This window comes from Anabrus simplex, chromosome 7, assembly GCF_040414725.1.
Source record: "Anabrus simplex isolate iqAnaSimp1 chromosome 7, ASM4041472v1, whole genome shotgun sequence".
Taxonomy (NCBI): Eukaryota; Metazoa; Arthropoda; class Insecta; order Orthoptera; family Tettigoniidae; genus Anabrus; species Anabrus simplex.
In genome coordinates, this window is record NC_090271.1 from 293,679,469 (window position 1) to 293,699,747 (window position 20,279).

At 37.6% G+C, this 20,279-nt stretch overlaps 1 protein-coding gene across 1 annotated transcript in view; it reads right to left on the reverse strand.

Annotated features, from left to right (window-relative positions):
* The window catches only part of LOC136877587 (fatty acid synthase), a 426,680-nt gene that overhangs the window by 67,240 nt on the left and 339,161 nt on the right, over window positions 1-20,279 (reverse strand). The window contains exon 29 of the mRNA XM_067151746.2: window positions 10,773-10,900. Coding sequence (XP_067007847.2) covers window positions 10,773-10,900 — 128 coding nt within the window. The remainder of the gene's footprint in view (window positions 1-10,772; window positions 10,901-20,279) is intronic.

The following is a 20,279-nucleotide window of genomic DNA, read 5'->3' on the forward strand; positions in this document are numbered from 1 at the left end:
TTCAGGAAGACTGACAACAAATTAAATCACTACAGGAAATAGCACAGAAAATTGACATCAGAATATCCTTTGAAAAGATAGAAATCATGTTAACTGATTCACCATTCATAAATAAAATCACTATAGAAGAACAGGAAATCAATATCACTGACAAAATTAAATATTTAAAAGATAAAATAACATACAACCTCAACAAAAAGCATACACAGCATAGATGAATAAACTGACCAGAGCACAATATATCACCAAGAACATATAGAGTAAAAATGGCCTCTCAATAGCCACAAAATCAAAATATTATACAACAGTTAGACAAACAGAAATAACATACATAAGTAAAAATATTTTAAAAACAAGTAACACTGTAGAAGTAGAACATTGAAGATTGAAAGAAGAAGAATCACAACATCCATAAACAAAAACTACCAAGAAAATGGACACAGGAGACAAGCTTCTAATGAAACAGTCTAAAACAGAACTGGTAATGAACACAATCAAGAAAAAACAAATGTCCTTCTTTGCATATCTACCCAGGGCACCAAAAACAGGATCATCAAGAGAATTACAGAAACATTATGGAGCCATAAGAGGAACATTAGATGGATTACAGAAATCAAGGAAGATATGAGGGAACTACAACTTACAATGGAAGATTTAAAAAACAAAAGAGAAAAAATCAAGAAACTCAAGACAAACAAACCAGACTACAAACCAAAATCAACAGACAGAAAATGAGACAGGTGATTTTTGATGAAGAAAGACTGTTAAGACCCAAGAAAATGAAGTACTGGAATGACAGGAAACTGAAAAACACTTTTCACAAAATAGATTCAAGTGGTCCAATGAATAATAATTTATTAATGGTAACACCATTTTACATAACAGTAGAGAAGAATAAACAAAACAAAACACACTAAAAAGAAAGTTCAATGGGGTATAAGTAGAAAAATATGTACAGATATATACACAGGTTTTATTACAAGTAATCACAGGAAAGTAATAGTCAATTCTGAAGATTATGTAAGTGATTTCTAAATTTTTACAATGAGCAGTTAAATATATCAATATCCACTTTGTTTGGAGATCTTGACATTCATTCAATTGGCCCATTGAATGCGTAGTTAGTTCTATGCCAATTTGTAGACAATGTATTCTTGAACCTTGTGCGTCTGTCTGGTACACATACATTAATTTTTGCAAGGAGTTGTGGACAATTCACCAAGGAATGAGGCAATTTAAAAATGAAGAGTGTATCCAATAATTCACAGCGTTGTGACAGGCTATGCAGATTTAAGGACTGTTGTAAGGATGTATAATCAATATTATCATATGAGAATCCTGCTCTAAATGTAGAAATTTATGTTGTACTGAATCTAATCTATGGATAGAGGTCTGATGGGAAGGGTTCCAAACAGGTGTACAGTATTCTAGTACAGGGCATACCATAGACACATACAGCAATCGATAGGTAGCTAAGTTTGAAAATCCTCTAGAATATCTAGTAATGCAACCCAATCTTTGAAATGCTTTCTTACATATATTTTCAGTATGTTCATTAAACGATAGGTTATAACTGAATAAAACACCAAGGTCATTAACTTGTGAAACAGGAGTTAGAATGTTGTTATTACTAAATTTGTACTGAAATGATATTTTCTTCTTGTTTTTAAAAAACTATATTATTTTACATTTCTCATGATTAAGTTTCAACCCATTTTGATTACAGTACTTTTCTAGATGATGTAAATCTTCTTGAAGTTTTAAACAATCAAGTGGACAATTAATTTGCATAAATTTTTTTGCATCGTTGGCAAACAAAAGCAATTCAGAATTCTTAAGTATATTTTTAATGTAATTTATGTAAAGAGTAAAAAGTAAGGGCACAAGGTGAGACCCTTGAGGAACTCCACTGGTAACAATAATAGGCGCAGAAAAATGATTCCTTATTTTAACAATCTGCAGGCGATTTTTTAGATACAATTCAAACCATGAGAGGAGAGGCCCATTCATTCCTCAGCAAGATATCGTGGTCGACAGTGTCAAAAGCTTTTGAGAAGTCTGTATAAATGCAGTCCACTTGGGAGTGGTTCTCTATTGCATCCAAGAGGAACTGATAGAATAAAAGAAGATTGCTACAGGTTGACCGTCCTGAAAAGAATCCATGTTGCTCATCAATGATGATGTTTCTAAAGAGAGGTGTGATTTTTTCAAGAATTATTGAGTCAAAAATTTTGGAAATATGAGAAGAAATTATAACAGGTCTATATTGTTTTATGTCAGTTTTATCACCATTTTTGAAAACTGGACTAACAAATCCTTTCTTCCATTCCACTGGAAAAACGTCTTGGTTTAATGATAAGTTGAACAGATAAAAGAGTGCTTCACATAAAATAAATGAGCAGTACTTGAGCAGGTACGTTGAAACACCATCAGGTTCTACAGTTTTCTTTAATTCCAGAGATATCAGTTTGTTGTAAATTTCTGCCTTACTAATGTTTATAACTGATAGATTGATAGAGAACGGATAATCATATGACATACTACTACTATTCTGATAAGGAGAATAAACAGATGAAAAATGGTTAGCAAAAAGATTGACAATATTTTCTCCAGTATCTGCTGTAACTTCATTAAGATGCATTGTTGAAGGAATATTATTACATGACTTTTTAGAACTTAGATATTGCCAGAATTTCTGTGGATTGGAAGTAATACTTCGTTCACAGTTGGAGACATACATTGTATAGCAAGATTTAGATTCAGACTTGCATTCATTTTTTAATTTCGAGAAATGCTGATAATCATTATTGAGACCTGATATTTTGTACCGCTTGTGTGCTTTCTTCTTTTCAATAATCAGGGACTTCAGTTTATGATTAAACCACTTTGGGAATTTGGGAGTCTTAAAATTCCGTATAGGGATGTAAAGTTCCATGCCATAATGTAGTACTGAATAGAAGGTTTTTACTGCTTTATCAATTGATACATTTTGAAACATCTCCTCCAAGCTGAACTGTGACAGATAATAATTTAGTCCATTATAGTCACCACTTAAAAAGTCAAAATAAAAACTATCGGCAGGCAAGGAATTGTATAGCTCATTTTTAGGTAAAGAAATCTCTAATGCTGGGTGGTGTCTTTCGAGGGGGACAATGCTTTCATTACTAGATTTTACTTCAATGGAACTGGAGTTACTGAAAACCAAATCAAGAAAGTGATTCAGAAAATTTGGGATAGCATTAAACTGATTTAAACAGAGATAAGATAACATGTCTATAACTAAACTGGACTGCATAGTGTGGTTACCTACTGACATAAGGCCAGAAGATGTTTCTTCATTTACTATCCAATTAAGATGTGGTAGATTGTAGTCACTAACAATGAGCAATATATGGTTGTCAAGATTTGACATAATTTTTCAACAGCACTGCAATGTTCGAAATATTTTTGGACAGGAGACTTGGGTGGAATGTATACAGCACCAATGATTAATTTTGTGGTGTTAACAGCCAGGGACACAAACAACTGTTCAACTGTGTTAATGCATGGTATCAGAGTAGGTTTAAACTCCTTGCTAATACAGATCATTACCCCCCCCCCATTGGATGCCTTCATACTCGTTAAAGAAGACCTATCACATATAGATACTTTAAGGCAGAAACAGGTTCCGAGAACAACATTCTATGAATCATTAATGAACAAGGGGAGTGTGTATGTGAGCATTTTCAAAGGCAGTATTATTCAGTCAGCAGTATGTAATGATTGTTGGTTACAGGGATAATTTCCAGTTAGAGGAGGTGACTAATACTAAAGAGCTATTAAAATTTACCTATGATAAAAACAACATTTACAAGAAGATACAATGGTTAAAAACTAGAAAAGCGGCCGGAATTGATAAAATTTCAGGGGATGTACTAAAGGCAATGGGTTGGGATATAGTACCATATCTGAAGTACTTATTTGATAATTTTTTTCATGAAGGAGCTATACCAAATGAATGGAGAGTTGTTATAGTAGCCCCTGTGTATAAAGGAAAGGGTGACAGATATAAACCTAAAAATTACAGGCCAGTCAGTTTGACATGTATTGCATGTAAGCGTTGGGTAAGCATTTTTTCTGGTTATTTTAGACATGTTTGCAAAATGAATAACTGGTTCGATAGAAGGCAATTCAAGTCTAAGGCATTTGATAGGGTGGATCAATCATTATCATCAATCACTAATGATCTGCATTTAGGGCAGTTGACCACGTGGCAGATTCCCTATCTTTTGTATTCCTAGCCTTTTCCTAAATGATTGCAAAGAAATTGGAAATTTATTGAGCATCTCCCTTGGGAGACTGTGATTGAATGGATGGCTATATATCTAAAAAAATAGATTTCAGAGAATTAGAGTAGGTGAAGCTTTATCTGACCCTGTAATAATTAAGAGGCAAATTCCTCAAGGCAGTACTATTGGACCTTTATATAAATTATATGAATAAAAAATGGAATCAGGTATAAGGCTTTTTGTGGATAAAGTAATCAATCAATCAATCAATCAATCAATCAATCAATCAATCAATCAATCAATCACTACTGATCTACATTTAGGGCAGTCGCCCATGTGGCAGATACCCTTTCTGTTGTTTTCCTAGTGTTTTCTTAGATGATTTAAATAAAAATTGGAAATTTATTGAACATCTCCCTTGGTAAGTTATTCCAATCCCTAACTCCCCTTCCTGTAAACAAATATTTGCCCCAATTTGTCCTCTTGAATTCCAACTTTATCTTCATATTGTGATCTTTGCTACTTTTAAAGACACCACTCAAACTTATTTGTCTACTAATGTCATTCAACACCATCTCTCTGCTGACAGCTCGGAACATACCACTTTACTCATTCGGAACAGATATTTCAGGTTCCCTATGGAAATCAGCATCTATATCATACCACTTAGTCCAGCAGCTCATCTCCTTTCTCCCAAATCTTCCCAGCTGAAACTTTGCAACATTTTTGTAATGCTACTCTTTTGTCGGAAATCACCTAGAACAAATAGAGCTGCTTTTCTTTGGATTTTTTCCAGCTCTTGAATCAAGTAATCCTGGTGACGGTCCCATACACTGGAACCATACCCTAATTTTTCAGTAAAATTTTGTATGACTGCCAATTATGTTTGCCATCGTGTTATCTTTAGCTGACTTCTTCGCTAAATTAATTTCCTAGTAATTTCCTTCAATTTCTCCTTACTTCCACAGTCATTTCTAACTCTATTTATTTCCAATCTGCATCTCCTTCTTAGACTTTTTACTCCTCTGTTATAATATAGTGGGTCTTTACCATTCCTTACCACCTTTAAAGGTACAAACCTGTTTTCACATTCCTCAACAATTGCTTTAAACCCATCCCAGAGTCTGTTTACATTTTTATTTACCGTTCTCCACCGATCATATTTAATTTTTAAAACTCCCTCATGCCCATTTTATCAGCCATATGGTACTGCCTAATAGTCCTACTTTTAAGACCTTCCTTTATATCACATTTATTTTTAACTATGACAAAAGCAGCTTTGTGGTCACTAATACCATCTATTACAGGGTCAGCCAACTGGCTGGCATGTGGTGTAAGAGAGCCCATGTGACGTCGGAGAGCACATGTGACGTATGAGCACAGAAGGTGGGGAGACGCTGTCGTAGAGTGAGACGAAGAGACACCCTCGCTTTGTAGTAAACACGTGCAGTGCTATACGTAGTGGTGGTGGTAGTGGTACAGTACGTATGGATGAACCGGGCACATCACGGTGCGACAAGCTACCTACCCCTCCGATCTTTTTATCTTTATGGGAAGATCTATATTTATTTGTTGAAAAAATAGGAATGCTACAGCTAAATGTTTAGTTTGTATATGTAGAAATAAAGTTGCTTTATAACTCTTATGCTACTTCATAACAAAGTTACGTTACAAAAAAATATGTAGAGAGAAATATGTACTACACATGCCGCATTGTACCTGCAGCTCTTGGGCCTCCCCCTACGAATGACGTTGTGTTTCCCCTCGCCCCTCTAGCCTTCACTTCTCAGTTACAGTACTAAGTACTTCGTTTCGCTGCCCGAGCAGAGTGTGTGACGTGTTACCTGACATCACACATACACGCAGTTGGCTGACCCTGATCTATTATTTTGGTTTCTCTATAGAGCTCATATGGTTTTACCAGCACCATGTCCAGAGTATTCTTCCCTCTAGTTGGTTCCATCACTTCCTGAATCAGCTGTCCACATATTAACTTATTTACCATTTGTTGGTCATGCTTTCTGTCGTTCGTATTACCTCCCCAGTTGACATATGGTAAATTGAGGTCTCCCGCTGCAATCACATTCCTTTCCATATCGTTTCCCACATAGCTGATTAACTTATCAAATAATTTTGAATCAGCGTCAGCGCTACCCTTTGTCGGTTTGTGCACTCCAAAGACATCAAGTTGGCTATTATCTTTAGAAATGAGCCTTACATCCAGAATTTCATGTTTCTCTTCTTTAACTTTTTCATAGCTTACAAATTCTTCTTTCACCAGAATGAATACCCCCCCTTCTACCATTCTTATCTCTACAATACACACTCCAGTTCCATGAGAAAATTTCTGCATCCTATATATCATTTCTCAGCCATGATTCAACTCCTATTACAATATTTGGTAAGTATGTATCTATTAAATTACTTAATTCTATTTCTTTCTTTACAGTACTTCTACAGTTAAACACTAACATTTTTATGTCATCCCTATTTGACTTCCAGATCCCTGTATCCTTATCACCGCTCCCTAGACCACCCTGTTTCCCTGAATGTACCTCCCCATAACCCTGGATTGCTGGATTGGAGTCAAAGCAGGACTTCAAGAAGATAAGTTACAAATGTCAAATTTCTAGGTGTTTAGACTGAAATAAACATAAACATCTCCAAATATTGAGTGTGGTTTGATAGAATCTGATGATGTTCTTTTAAGAATGAAACATGTCATTCTTTGTTGAATAGTATATATTTATATTCCTTGTTTAATAGTGTATTTTTTACAGGTATATTACAGAGTTTATATTAAGTTGCATTTACGACAACAAGTTACGCATCAGAGGTCATGTCTGCACACAAGATGTTTAATTTCAGAAAAAACCCTACTTGCAGTGCCGATTCTGGTTTTGATTTCTACATCTGGATTCCATTCTTGTGTTAACCAGGTAGTTGAACTGTGACACCTTTTCCATGGCTTTTTCTGTCAAATGTGATACCAGCATTGATATTTTCTGCTTACTGATTGCCATGAATATTGTTTTGTGAATGTAATATTTATTTTAAGGTCAAACTCCTTGTTCCTTTCTCTGATGCTGTTCAAAATGAATTGAAGATCTTGTAAATTGTCAGCAAATACCACGGTGCCATCTGCATAATGGAAGATATTTATTTGCTTCTCGTTGATCTTGGTTCCTTTGTCAACTTCGTCAAGGGCAATTTGAAGAATGGCTTCAGAATACAAGTTACAAAGGATTGGCGAGAGGATACAACCTTGTGTCACACATTTTTAAAGTGTTATCTCTTCAGTAACATTTATATAGTATCATATGCGGCAAAACAAACAAAACTGAAAATTTTTTTATTCAACCCGTGAGGGGTTGCCGTCAAAAGAGTTGCGTGATGGGTTACACACGGTCAGTTTGACTGGGGAGTATACAATACCAGTTTTTGTAGCAAAACACATTGCACTGTATTGTAGTTTTAATAGACATATAAGTCGTATTAATAATGAAAAATATATCCATGAAACAAAATACCATTTTTTCTTGCAAAATACATTGGACTGTTACCGTGAAAATAAAGTCTCCAAGCTTGAACTGGTGAATTAATTGGAATACCTACCTTTGCATGAAGAAGATGTTCTTACCAGATGTTCTTCTGTTTCGTGAAGGACAATGAATATTCCACATTGTTTTTTTATCTTTCGCAACATACTGAGGACCTGTAAGATTTGCCTCATCTTGCACTTCTTCACATGCAGGAGTCTCTCTTCTTATTTCTTGTACTACTACTTCAGTGGATTGCTCACTATCTATGTTTAAGTTGTGTAATTCTAAATTATCATCTCTCTCCTCATCTGAAGTGACATCATTAAATTCAATTGCACTTTCGTCATGGAATAGCTGCCACCTTATAGCTCCTGGGTTCACAGGTCTTTCTTCTTTCTCTACACTCTCGAGTCATAAAATTCAGTCTTCCTCTCTCTGCTCCATAGTCAACTATATACAATTTACAGTATATGCATCTATACACCATTATATGTACAAATTAGCACAACAATAATCCACTGAGAAGAAACAAAACACTTCTATACTGACAACAAAGACCACAGAAGGCGAATGTCACGAGTTGTGCACGGTGTGAAGGACTGGGTAATAAGGCAATGCCAGAGTTGCGCATGGTTGAAACGACCGGACTTACAGAAAAAGCTCTCCACTAACTGACTGGTGATGGAAGGGGGGACAGCGAACGTAAATACATCCAGTGGATGAGTCCATTAAAAGGTACAGGAGAGAAGGAAGCTTTATATGGTGAAACTATTTCAAAAGAATAAAAAAATGTATACCACTATGTGAAACACATTGTTGATTACATTTTTTAAGATTATTGGACATGTTATGGAACAAGATTGCTGTAAGGACACAAAAAATATTATCTTAGATAATTTGGAAATGAGGTAGTAATGAAATCTCTACAGACTACCTGGGCCACTGTTTATGGATTCTATGCAGCATTCTCGATGAAAAAAGAGCCCAATATTCCATGACCAGACATGGTGCACCACATCGTAAGCTGTGCACTGTTTAGTAGTTTCTGTATAACAACATCAGGCCATTCAAACCCTAAAAAACAAGTAAGGGAAAGATGTCAGGCTCGCTCACCTTCTGTTAGATGCCAAGAAACTTTAAACATCTGAACAGACCTATCACTCAAACCAAGTTTCGCAACTTTGACGAGGACTATGTTTTCAAGACTTCAACACCTAGATTCACAATTAAGTATTTATTATTTTCCACCTAGTCGATACAATGATTGCTTAAGGCAATTTAATGGTTAAAAGTGGTACATGTTTCGTATATTATCAACATCTTCAGCCGCATAAGACTGTTTAGATGAAAAATATATAAATTGACAAAGTAATGCTTAAGAGGAAGTGTCCAAGTAATGCTTAAGAGGAAGTGTTATCCCCTTTTGTTGACATAAGACCAATCCCAGATGATGGAACTTCTCAATGACACCTAAAACTATTCTGTTATTGTTTCTTCACTCCTTATACAATACTTTAATGTGAAGCAAACTCGGCTCATTCTGAAGCTCCATTCCGCATGACTGCAAATAATTTTTTGTGATAAACACCTTCTCCTCTGTTGTGAGAACCATAATTGCAGAAATCAACACAACATTATCTATTTTATGGCTTATTAGTGCTTGGAGTGTCCAAGGATATGTTCGGTTCACAGGTGCAGGTCTTTCTACTTTGACGCCCATGGGCGACCTGCATGTCTCGATGTGGGGGGGGATGATGATGATGATAATGAGGTAGGGAGTGGGTGAAACCCGGTGTAGGCACATAGCCTTCTCCTGTCGAATTGCACGAATGGGTCTGCTCAGAGCTTTATATCTCCATCTGACGGACGAATCACCATCAACAGTGTCATATTCCCTCACTCCATATGAACACTGCAGAGAGGTTTCGAATTTAATGCAGGCATTTGGAATGCAATATAGTGATTAGAAATTGTATACCACTACCTCCTCTACCCTGCTGGTCAACATTCGGATGGTGAAATTTTTTTTGACCAATAAGACTCGAACGGGCTAACTACGGTGTCAGACCATATAGACTTCAATGTCTTAACAATCATGGCCACTTGGCAGGCTAACACAACACTGAATACACAGTATGTCAACACTTTGCTGCTAGTGAAATGTGGACCGCAGAGAAGCAATAATTTTAGTACCGTTTAATTTGCTGCTTACCATATAGAGGGTATTTTACACTTAATAAGAATTTTGAAAATAATAAACAATTTATTCTGATAAGGATTGCGTGATTAATCTCAAAATGTGATTTCTAATTTTAAGGTTGATATTGTATTAATTTTAATGGCGTGTAGCCTCTGAAGAGGCCTGGTGCAGGTCTTTCGAGCTGACCTGCGTGTCTATGAGAAAGGAGCCCTACCTGTGATGAATTCTAATGCTGAAGACGTCACACACACGCACCCAGTCCTCGAGCCATCGGAATTAACCAATGAAGGTTAAAATTCCCGGCCTGGCCAGGAATCGAACCAGAGACCCTCTGGACCCTCTGGTACGATATCAGATATGTAGCATTGTGGACTTTTTTCCAGAGCTTTTATTGCTTAACAATTTTCATATACTGTATACTGTACATGGGGATTAAGGTAAGAAAGTGCTTACATGATCAGTTTTACTTTGACTTCTTTCACTAATATCATCATTGTTTGGTTCCCTTTTGTCGTAGATTATTACTTCATGTACCTAAACCTTCCTCAATAAGTGCTCTATACAGTGGCAAGAACTGTTTTGTAATCTACACAATGGTTCTCAAGATTATATTGCACAAACACGTACTGGGGACTTTATCTGATAATATGTATAGAGAGTCACTGAAAGTGTGTACTAGGTTCTACAAAACTGTATACATTGTTGCCAATAAAATGATACTCCATTTCTGCAATAATATATAAGCTGAGTTTGATGCCTTACCAAATATCAGGTACGAGTTGAGGGGATTACATAGGAGTACTCCTTGTTTGCGAGAATCCAAGCCTTTCTTCAGTTCATTTCTCATGTCAAGCAGAATTTTCTTTGAGTTGGAAAGATCAACTAGGAATCTAAAAATACATCATATGAAATCATTAGTATAGCATTTAACATGTGTTCCAACAGTAGTTAACCGTAACCAATTATGGGAAGAGTACATGAAAAATGTAATTGGGTGGTAAATGGAGAGATGGGTAATCTGCCTAGGCAATACTATAGTATTATACTAATCTATTCAATGGTTGCACAATGCACAATTTTTTTTTTTTGCTAGGGGCTTTACGTCGCACCGACACAGATAAGTTTTATGGCGACGATTTGCACAAATGTAGATAGACACATATGGGGGACTTTATCTGATAATATTTCCATCTCTCTATTTACTGTGATTAAGTCAATATAGACCCAATACTGGCCATTATTATCAAGGTTATTAATAAAGTAATCAGGCTTGATTGCTGTTACTTGAGTAATATTTAACTCAATTACAAATACAAATTAGTTCTTCAATTACTTTATAAAATGTTAGTCTTAAGGAAATCACTAATTTTTTTTGTTTGCTTGGGTTTGGAATAATAGAAAAGTTTCAAGGAAAAGGAATGTATTACTTCATTTTGTGTGGGTTTTTTTTTAGTGTAGAGGCATTAAGTGGCTAACATCGCTAGGAGAGAGTAAACATGATCCCTTGGATTTTTCAAAATTACCCTTTTCCCATAATTTTCATTTTAGTTAATTACTTTTAGCATTTGAAATGCTTTTCCATTTACTTTGCAAATAAATTAATTGGTTCTTAAAATTCTATTCAGTAATCCTCAACGTCTTAAGGGGGAAAGTACATCTTTGCATTTACTGAAAAGATGCCCTACAGCAGCACTTGAAGAAATACCTGTGTTTAATTTTAAGAACATCATTTGGAAGTACCAGGTATATGCATAAGTCTTAGCCAGTTTCACTAAGAGATAGCACCAGTGAACATTACGCAGCGTATGAATTTGACACATACGTCAGTCTGTTCATCTGATATTAACCTACCAACACACACAAGATTGGTCTGCCAAACACTAGCATCTGTGTTGTATCGTTCAGTGATCATGTCAACGTTTGTGCCTGAAAGAGAACATTTGCAGCACACATTGCTTTTCTTACTTAATCAAAAGAAAAAAGTCATCTTTTGCTGGTAGAAACATATGGCAAACACGTCCATCAATTACAACATGTGATACATGGTTTTGACAATTTAAATGAGGAGATTTCAATGTGAAAGGCAGTGCACGCTCTGGTAGACCACAAAAATGTGAAGACAAGCAATTGCAGGCGAAGCCTGCCAAAACCGTTAATGCACAATGCTATCGCCAACAAATGATTAATTCAAATCATGCATTGATCAAAAGACGACCGTAATGGGCCAGAAGACATGGCAAAGTGATTTTGTTACATGACAATGCGTTGTCTCACACAGCAAAACCATTGAAAGACACCTTGAAATCACTTGGATGGGACATCCTTCCACACCCACCATACTGCCCCGATCTGGTGCAATCTGACTATCACCTCTTCACATCAATGGGGCATGTGCTCGCAGAGCAGCATTTCAGCAATTTCAAGGAAGTTGGAAAATGGCTCGATGTATGTTTTGCCGCATAAGCAAGCAGTTTTTCTGGCATGGTATTCGTAACTTACCTTTAAGATGGGTGAAGTATGTAGAAGCTGATGGCCAATATTTTGAATAAACAAAAAATGAATTTCCCTTAAAAATTACGTGTTTTCTTTACCATAAAAACCAGGAAAAACTTACGCATACACCTGGTACTCCAGTGGTAAGAAAGTACCTTATCCAAAACTAGTGAAGCTACTGTTTCTGCTGAAGTAGAACTGAAAAACTTATCTTTTTAATATTTCGGCTTCCATGCTATGTATATCAATCACTAGAATGTAATGATTACAATTTTATTTCAAGATGTAAATTACAAGTAGAAAGTACTCTCTGTTAAAAGTAATGTATACATACATACATCATCATTATAGACCATTATGCCTTTCAGGGTTCAGTCTGCAAGCCCCTGAATTTACTAAACATCATCACAATCCTCTATTTGCAACTAGTGCTGTGGCCTCATTTAGTTCTAGACCTCTTATCTTTAAATCATTAGAAACCAAGTCTAACTATCATCATCTTGATCTCCCTCTACTTCTCTTACCCTCCATAATAGAGTCCATTATTCTTCTAGGTTACCTATCCTCCTCCATTCGCCTCACATGGCCCCATCATCGCAACCAGTTTATGCGTACAGCTTCATCCAATGAGTTAATTCCTAACTCCTAATTCCTAACCTCCTCATTCTGAGTACCCTCCTGCCATTGTTAGTACCAGCAATCATTCTCACTACTTTCATGTCTGTCACTTCTAACTTAAGTAATTATTAAAAAAACAAACCCCATGGTGCAACAGCCCTGAAGGGCCATGGCCTACCAAGTGACCGCTGCTCAGCTCGAAAGCCTGCAGATTATGAGGTGTCGTGTGGTCAGCATGACAAATCCTCACGGCTGTTATTCTTGGCTTTCTAGACCGGGGCCGCCATCTCACCGTCAGACAGCTCCTCAATTGTAATCACGTAGGCTGAGTGGACCTCGTACCAGCCCTTAGATCCAGGTAAAAATCCCTCACCTGGCTGGGAATCAAACCCGGAGCCTCTGAATAAGAGGCAGGCATGCTACCTCTACACCATGGGGCCAACAAATAAAAATTTCTAAGAATATAATCATTGCAATTAATTTAATTACTTTTACTCAATCACGTCCTAACTCTGCCCATAACCACCATTTCATTATCAATACTGTGAATCATGAGTTAACTCTTACAGGACCAAGAAGGAGCCAGAGAATACCAGAGCTTGGTTATTTGCTGATGCTGTTGTGATATGGAGTGAGTGTCAACATACAGTACAAATTCAGTTAGGTGCCTGAAGTGAAGTAATAGAAGACTAAGGCATGAAGATAAGTAAAGACAAGAGTAAAGCCATGGTGGTGACAAGGATACAGAAGTCTGGAAGATGCATAATAAAGTTAAACAATCAGCTTCTGTAAGTAGTTTGGATATGAAGTGTCACAAGATGGGACTGTAAAAGAGGAGATCAGTAACAGGGTGCAAATGGGTGGAATATTTTACCAGAGCATAAGGGATATAGTATGACATGAAAAGGTCCCATGATAATGAAAAGAGGTGTTATATAAGAACTATTTTGTCCCTATTCTGACATATGGAGCAGAAACATGGACTACAATATCCAGAGAGGAAAGCAGGATCCAGGGAGTGGAAATGAAGTTCCTTAGAAGCATGCTCAGGAAGACAAAGAAGGGCATGTTAGGAATACAGAGAACTGGGAAAGGCTAGGGATAGAGAATCTACAAAACAGAATAGTGACCAGTAGACTGATGTGGTTTGGCCCCATTGGCAGGATGGAAATAATGAGAACCCCTAGAGCAATGATGGAATGCAAGGTGACTGGAACAAGATCGAGGGGGAAGCCAAGGAAGAGGTGGAGAACCAAAGTAGAGGAAGCAGTGGAGAGTAGGGGTATGAACTGGCCCAGAGTGTTCAGAGAAGAATGCTGGAAGAACAGGCTGAGTTGGTGGTGGTGATCACTGGTCCATTACTGCACCTGGCACCCCACTTTTGCAATGGTAGGAGGACAGCTGTTGGTGTGTACTGCTGTGTTTGCTCAATGGTAAAGCATTGTTACTTTTCCTTTTGTCTCACGAGCATATGGTTTACAGTACATATCCTTCAACTGTGTAAGTTTCTTATAAGTATACAATTGTTTATATATTTGTTGCTAATTTTCATTCACATTATGTTTATTCCTTTCTATTCCCATTTTTGTACTCAGGTTCACATATGGTATGAAACTCATAAGGAACTGTCTTCATATTCAGGATACCTGATGCCTGAAAAGCCTTACATCTGATCTCTGAAGTAGTTTTATGTGTGATGTAGCATGCTGATTCTGTACTGGCATGTTTGTCCACCAACTGAGATGAATATACAGATATTAATCTGATAGGTGGAGAGTGTTGATGTGGGCCTATCACGCTTCTGAACATGCAGTTGGAATTCGTTCAGCACTTTGAGATGTGTATTGCTGATAGCAACTACGAACAGTTACTGCAGATCAGTCAACAACTTTACTGAGATGCAGGTTTGATTGATTGATTTATAATAATTGTCATCATCATCATCATCATCATCTGCATGTAGTACAATAGCTAACCAAATGTTGTCCCTTGCTAATAATAATAACAACAACAACAATAATAATGGAAATCCATAGCTTGTTTCCAGTCATACAACCGGGTCAGGAATGGAATGAATGGAGCCCCCATCTGGCGGCGAGGATAGGAATTGTGCTGTCTGCCGAAGACTGTTGCACTCCTCTGGGGCAGTGATTAATGAATGACAGATGAAATGAAATGATATTGGAGAGTGTTGCTGAAATGAAAGATGACAGGGAAAACCAGAGTACCCGGAGAAAAACCTGTCCCGCCTCTGCTTTGTCCAGCACAAATCTCACATGGAGTGACCGGGATTTGAACCACAGAACCCAGTGGTGAGAGGCCGTGTGCTGCCGCCTGGGCCACGGAGGCTCTCAATAATAATAATAATGTAATAGATATAGCGTCCGCCATGCCAAGTCGCTATGCGCCGAGCTCGTCACCCATCACCCCCACCCCCTTAGACTCGAGCGCGCCAATCGCGAGCATCATTTAAGTGCTGGGCGGGCCCTTCTCTCTTCTGTCCGTGGTCGCGCCGCGTGGGACGACAGAAATGACTCCGCGATTAATCTGGAGTGTTCCATCTCGTGATGTTCCTAGACCCCGTCCAGCATCCGGACGATTCTAGAAGAACCAGCGCAGGTATAAAAGAGCAGTTACTTGCCTACAGTGAGTTAGTCAGTGAGAGCTAGTCAGTGAGAATTGGTGAGTGAGAGTTAGTGAGTGAGTGGGAACGAGACTGAGTTCGCTGGAGCGCAATCAGTGATGGCTTGGGAGTGTGCAGCCTGATGAAGTATCTGCCTGTGGAGCCGAGGACTCGTTCCTGTTTTCCTGATATCGTGTGTGTGTGTCCCTTAAGGCTGGCTGCTGGAGGATAACCTGGAGTGTTCTGGAGCGGCGAAGAAGGGAACACTAGGAGACGACGTGTGAAGACTGCGGAGTTCAACGGGTTGAGTGAACAGCGGATACTATCCCGACCTGCGAGGCTGACGTGTAGGCTGTGAACTGTGACAGCGCTAACGAGTTTGACTGAGTGGCTGAGAGAGTGTACTGTAAATAATCGATGACTATGTGTGTGTGTGTGTCATTGTAGATGGAACCTAAGAGAAACAAAGACAGAGAGCGCGAACCGTCTGTAAGTGTGTGACCGTGTACATGTGTAAGTTGTAAGCTCGGCTATCGTCTGTGTGTGTGTAAATCTGTAATTATAGTGCTTAGTTAATAAATCTTAGAAATAGGTTGCTACCAGGTGCTGTACGCATTTATTCATTTATTTACCCCGCCAACACGTTACAATAATAATAATAATAATTGTACTGGATGGTACACCTCTACTACGCAAGTTCAAATCTTGCGCCAATTGAAACTTCTCTACTGGAGAAACCCAGAACTTTAACAACCGAACTAACTCTACTGTTTATCAGAAGATGTCATTGTGTGTTTTTGATTTGCTTTTGTTTTTCATTGATCAAGAAGTGTGGACATTCTCTAACAGAGGTCTCTACCCAAAAACTATGATTATGCACTCTAGTGTGAAGGAATGAACTTTCTTGAAGAAATTTTGTATTCATAAGTTTTTTCTTTACTAAATTTTGTTCTTTTACTTGAGGGTTGGCAATATTAAGCTTCCTTTCTGCTGGTTTTGAATTTAACCAATCATAAATTTCTGTAATTAATTTCCCACCAATAAGGAGTTTCTTCATCGCCTTGTGTATAAGTTTTTGCTGTCAACCAATAAAAATTGAGTGGGGGTGTCTACTCATTCCTGAAAGGTCTCGAATTTTCCACGAGGGTATAAAATCTGCTGATTTTCTTGTCTTCACGCCACTCTTATAACATCTTGCTCAGTGTGTGAATATGTAGCAGGGGGCAGGAAGTGCCTTGTTCTTCAGGCAGCAGTTCTTCAACAAGGTAATGGACTTTTAACATCTGTATTTCTTGCTAGCTCAGCAGTTTAACTCTCGAGGAAGGTTCAAAACCTTTAATATGTAACCCATCTCATTAAAATGTAAATCCCTTTTCACTCTATGTAAAAACTATTATTTCTTGAACTGTAATTCGGGGATAGAGAGTGCTTTACCCTCTCGAGCTCCCCTTCATTTTGAAATTGAGGTGACTACGTTTTCATAACCGTTTCTACGCTTCCTTAATGTGTTAAAGTTTCCTCATACGAGTTACCTCCCTAGCTTGGGATTAGCCCCTGTGTTATCAGCCTAGCCCCACATAGGTTTTAACAAGCTTTAGTGTAGGAGTGCAAGGACTCGCCTCCATTCATCTTTGTGTTTGGGCCATTTAATTAAACTTTAATTTGCTATTCTGGCCTTGTAGGTTGGGTACTAGATACCCCTGTGTATTTATAATTGTGCCTTGAGAGGCAGTTTTGAGGAAAGTTTGTTGTTGCCTTTAACAGGCGTGAGAAATTGAGAGCGGGTTAGCTCTTTCTGATGTGATAGATGTGCCTCTAGGAGGCCCAATATGTGTCTTTGGAGCTAACGTTCCTGGTAATGAAGGGGTTTTCTGCCCTTTGGTGATTTGTGGTTATGAGCTGAGGGCTCAGGAATTGTAATTTGGGGCACGAAGCCCAGAACTTGTTAATACCAGAAACTCTTGTTTTTGTTTGTAAAAGCATTATTGTACCTGAATTTTCATTGTTATTTCACCTAGTGAAAAGTTGTTAAATATTGTTGTCTGTTAAAAATTAAAACCTTTATTTAAATTTTAAATTCATCTTTAGGACTTATACTTAGACCCATTCCAGCCCACACCTTCTTTCACTTCTGACTTCCACGGATAACTCCGTAACAATAATAATAATAATACATAATTATGGTAGGAGGACAGCTGTTGGTGTGTATTGCTGTGTTTGCTCAATGGTAAAGCATTGTTACTTTTCCTTTTGTCTCACGAGCATATGGTTTACAGTACATATCCTTCAACTGTGTAAGTTTCTTATAATAATAATAATTATTATTATTATTATTATTATACCGGAGGTACACTTTCCCCATGCATTTGAACTGAACGCCTTTTAGAAGGCCATCTGTGATGTAAGCCCTGAACTGTGTATTGGAAGAAGTTTTGAACTTTAATCTTCAGATGTCTCTACTATCGACTTATGTACCCCCTCTGGTAGAAGGACGGACAATTAATTTTCAAAGGAATTTTGGTATTTATTTTGTTAGCCAATCAAAATTCGCTGTGTGTACAGGGCATCGGCCTAGAGAATTCTGGAAATTTCTCCTCCGCTATAAAAGCTGGGAGCCTTGGGCCATGTTGTCTTCTTCATTGCTCCAGTGTAGAGTGCATATGTTTGTAGAGTAAGGGGAAATTCTTGCCTGCCATCGGAAAGTCCACCAGATCAAGGTAATGGCAGACATCTTTTAAATTTGTGATAGCTCCAGATATCTGACTTGAGGGGAAGGTTTCAAAATTCATTCTTAATGTAAATTTCTAAAGTTTAATATAATCTTTTAAATGTAAATTTCCAAGCAAGTCTAAGGACTTTATTCAAATCTCTGCTGGGAAAGATGTAACTTAGGGAATAGAGAGTGTTCTCCCTCTTTTATTTCCCATTCAACTTGGTATGATTTTCTAAAACTTTTTAAATCTTAACCTAATTTTGGAACTTAATATTTCCACCATCTCGTCACCCTCTGTAGTATAGGCTTAGCCTCTGTAACTTCTGGCCATAAGCCTAGATAGGAGTATTTCCAGAGTAGTGCAAGTGTTTCGCCTCCTAACATTTTGTTTATGGCCGACTTCTTAAATCTCTTCTTTTGACCACTAAGGCCATTTAGAATGGGCGCTTACTGCCTCTGTTTAATTTCTAATTACTCACAGTCTATTGTGGATTTGACTGTCAAGCTGAAATGACAGTGAACATTGTTGTCAAAGGGATCTAACGTAAAATTTGGATTAGAAACTTGTGTTTTTGAGAGGCTGGAATGTTGTAAATTTTGGAGCTCAGTCTCCTAGAGTATAATTGAGTGGAGCAAAAGTGCTCTTTGAAATAGTGTAACTTTTTGTTACAAAACTCATCTCTTCGAAATCTTTATGTCAACAGTTTTCTCTATAGTACCTGATTGTTTTAGGATTTCAAATCATTATTGTTACAAGAGCTTATGAGATCATCATTATTCTATTCAACTGTTATTTGTTTATCAAGCTTAAAGTAAAAAAAAAAGGAAAGAAATAAAATTTCAAATTTGAGTATTTTAAATTATGCTATCATCTTTTCTCTGTCCACCCATTCAAGCCCACACCTTCTTACACCTCTGCAATGTACGATATTACCGTAACAACAACAATAACAATAACAATAATAATAATTGTATGGCCTGAGCTACTATGTGCAGACATTTTAATTTGATGCAATCTGCCTGTCAATTAGGACATTCTGTTTTACTCTAGGCCTGCTATATAGATGCCAGAGTAAATCGAATCCCTCTTGGGCATCTATGTCTGAGTTTTAATGAATTTTTTTCAGGTGAACACCAAATCTCCAGACCTGGATACATAGGTTAAATGATCTTCTGGAAGGAATGAGAAGGCGACCTGGTGCAAAGTGGTCTGAAGAGTGAAGAACTGCATTCTCTGTCAAGATGGAGTACTGGAAATCCAGAAAGACAGACACGTATAATCAAAATCTTCCGGGATATTCTGCCGTGGTCCACTCCTCTAATTCCTGCCAGACATTTTGACTACTGCTGCGGCAGTCATCTTCTGTGGCATTGTCTAAGTACTCTCTCCTGTGTCCCGCTGGCGACTGCCAGATGCCTACCGCAGCAGTAGTCGAAACGTCTGGCAGGAATGAGAGGAGTGGACTACGGGAAAATAGCCTGGGAGATTTTGATTATTCTAACTCTGGCCGTGAAAGCCAAAACAATATGTTAAAAATAATAAAATAAAGTCAGTATAGTAACACACACATCACTGGCTGATCTACATTAACTATTTGAATTTGCCCACATTAGCAATAATACACATCTCAACGAGTTGAATCAATCCTGTCTGCATATTCATCAGCATGATAGCCCTACATCAACACTCTTCAAATGTGAGATACATACTTGCAGTCAAACAGCGCAGCACTGTGTCCAGTATAGCACAGCACAGATAACATTACTTCACAGCTATGCTGAATATATATGAGTTGTAGATGTGAACTTGGGTACAGAAAAG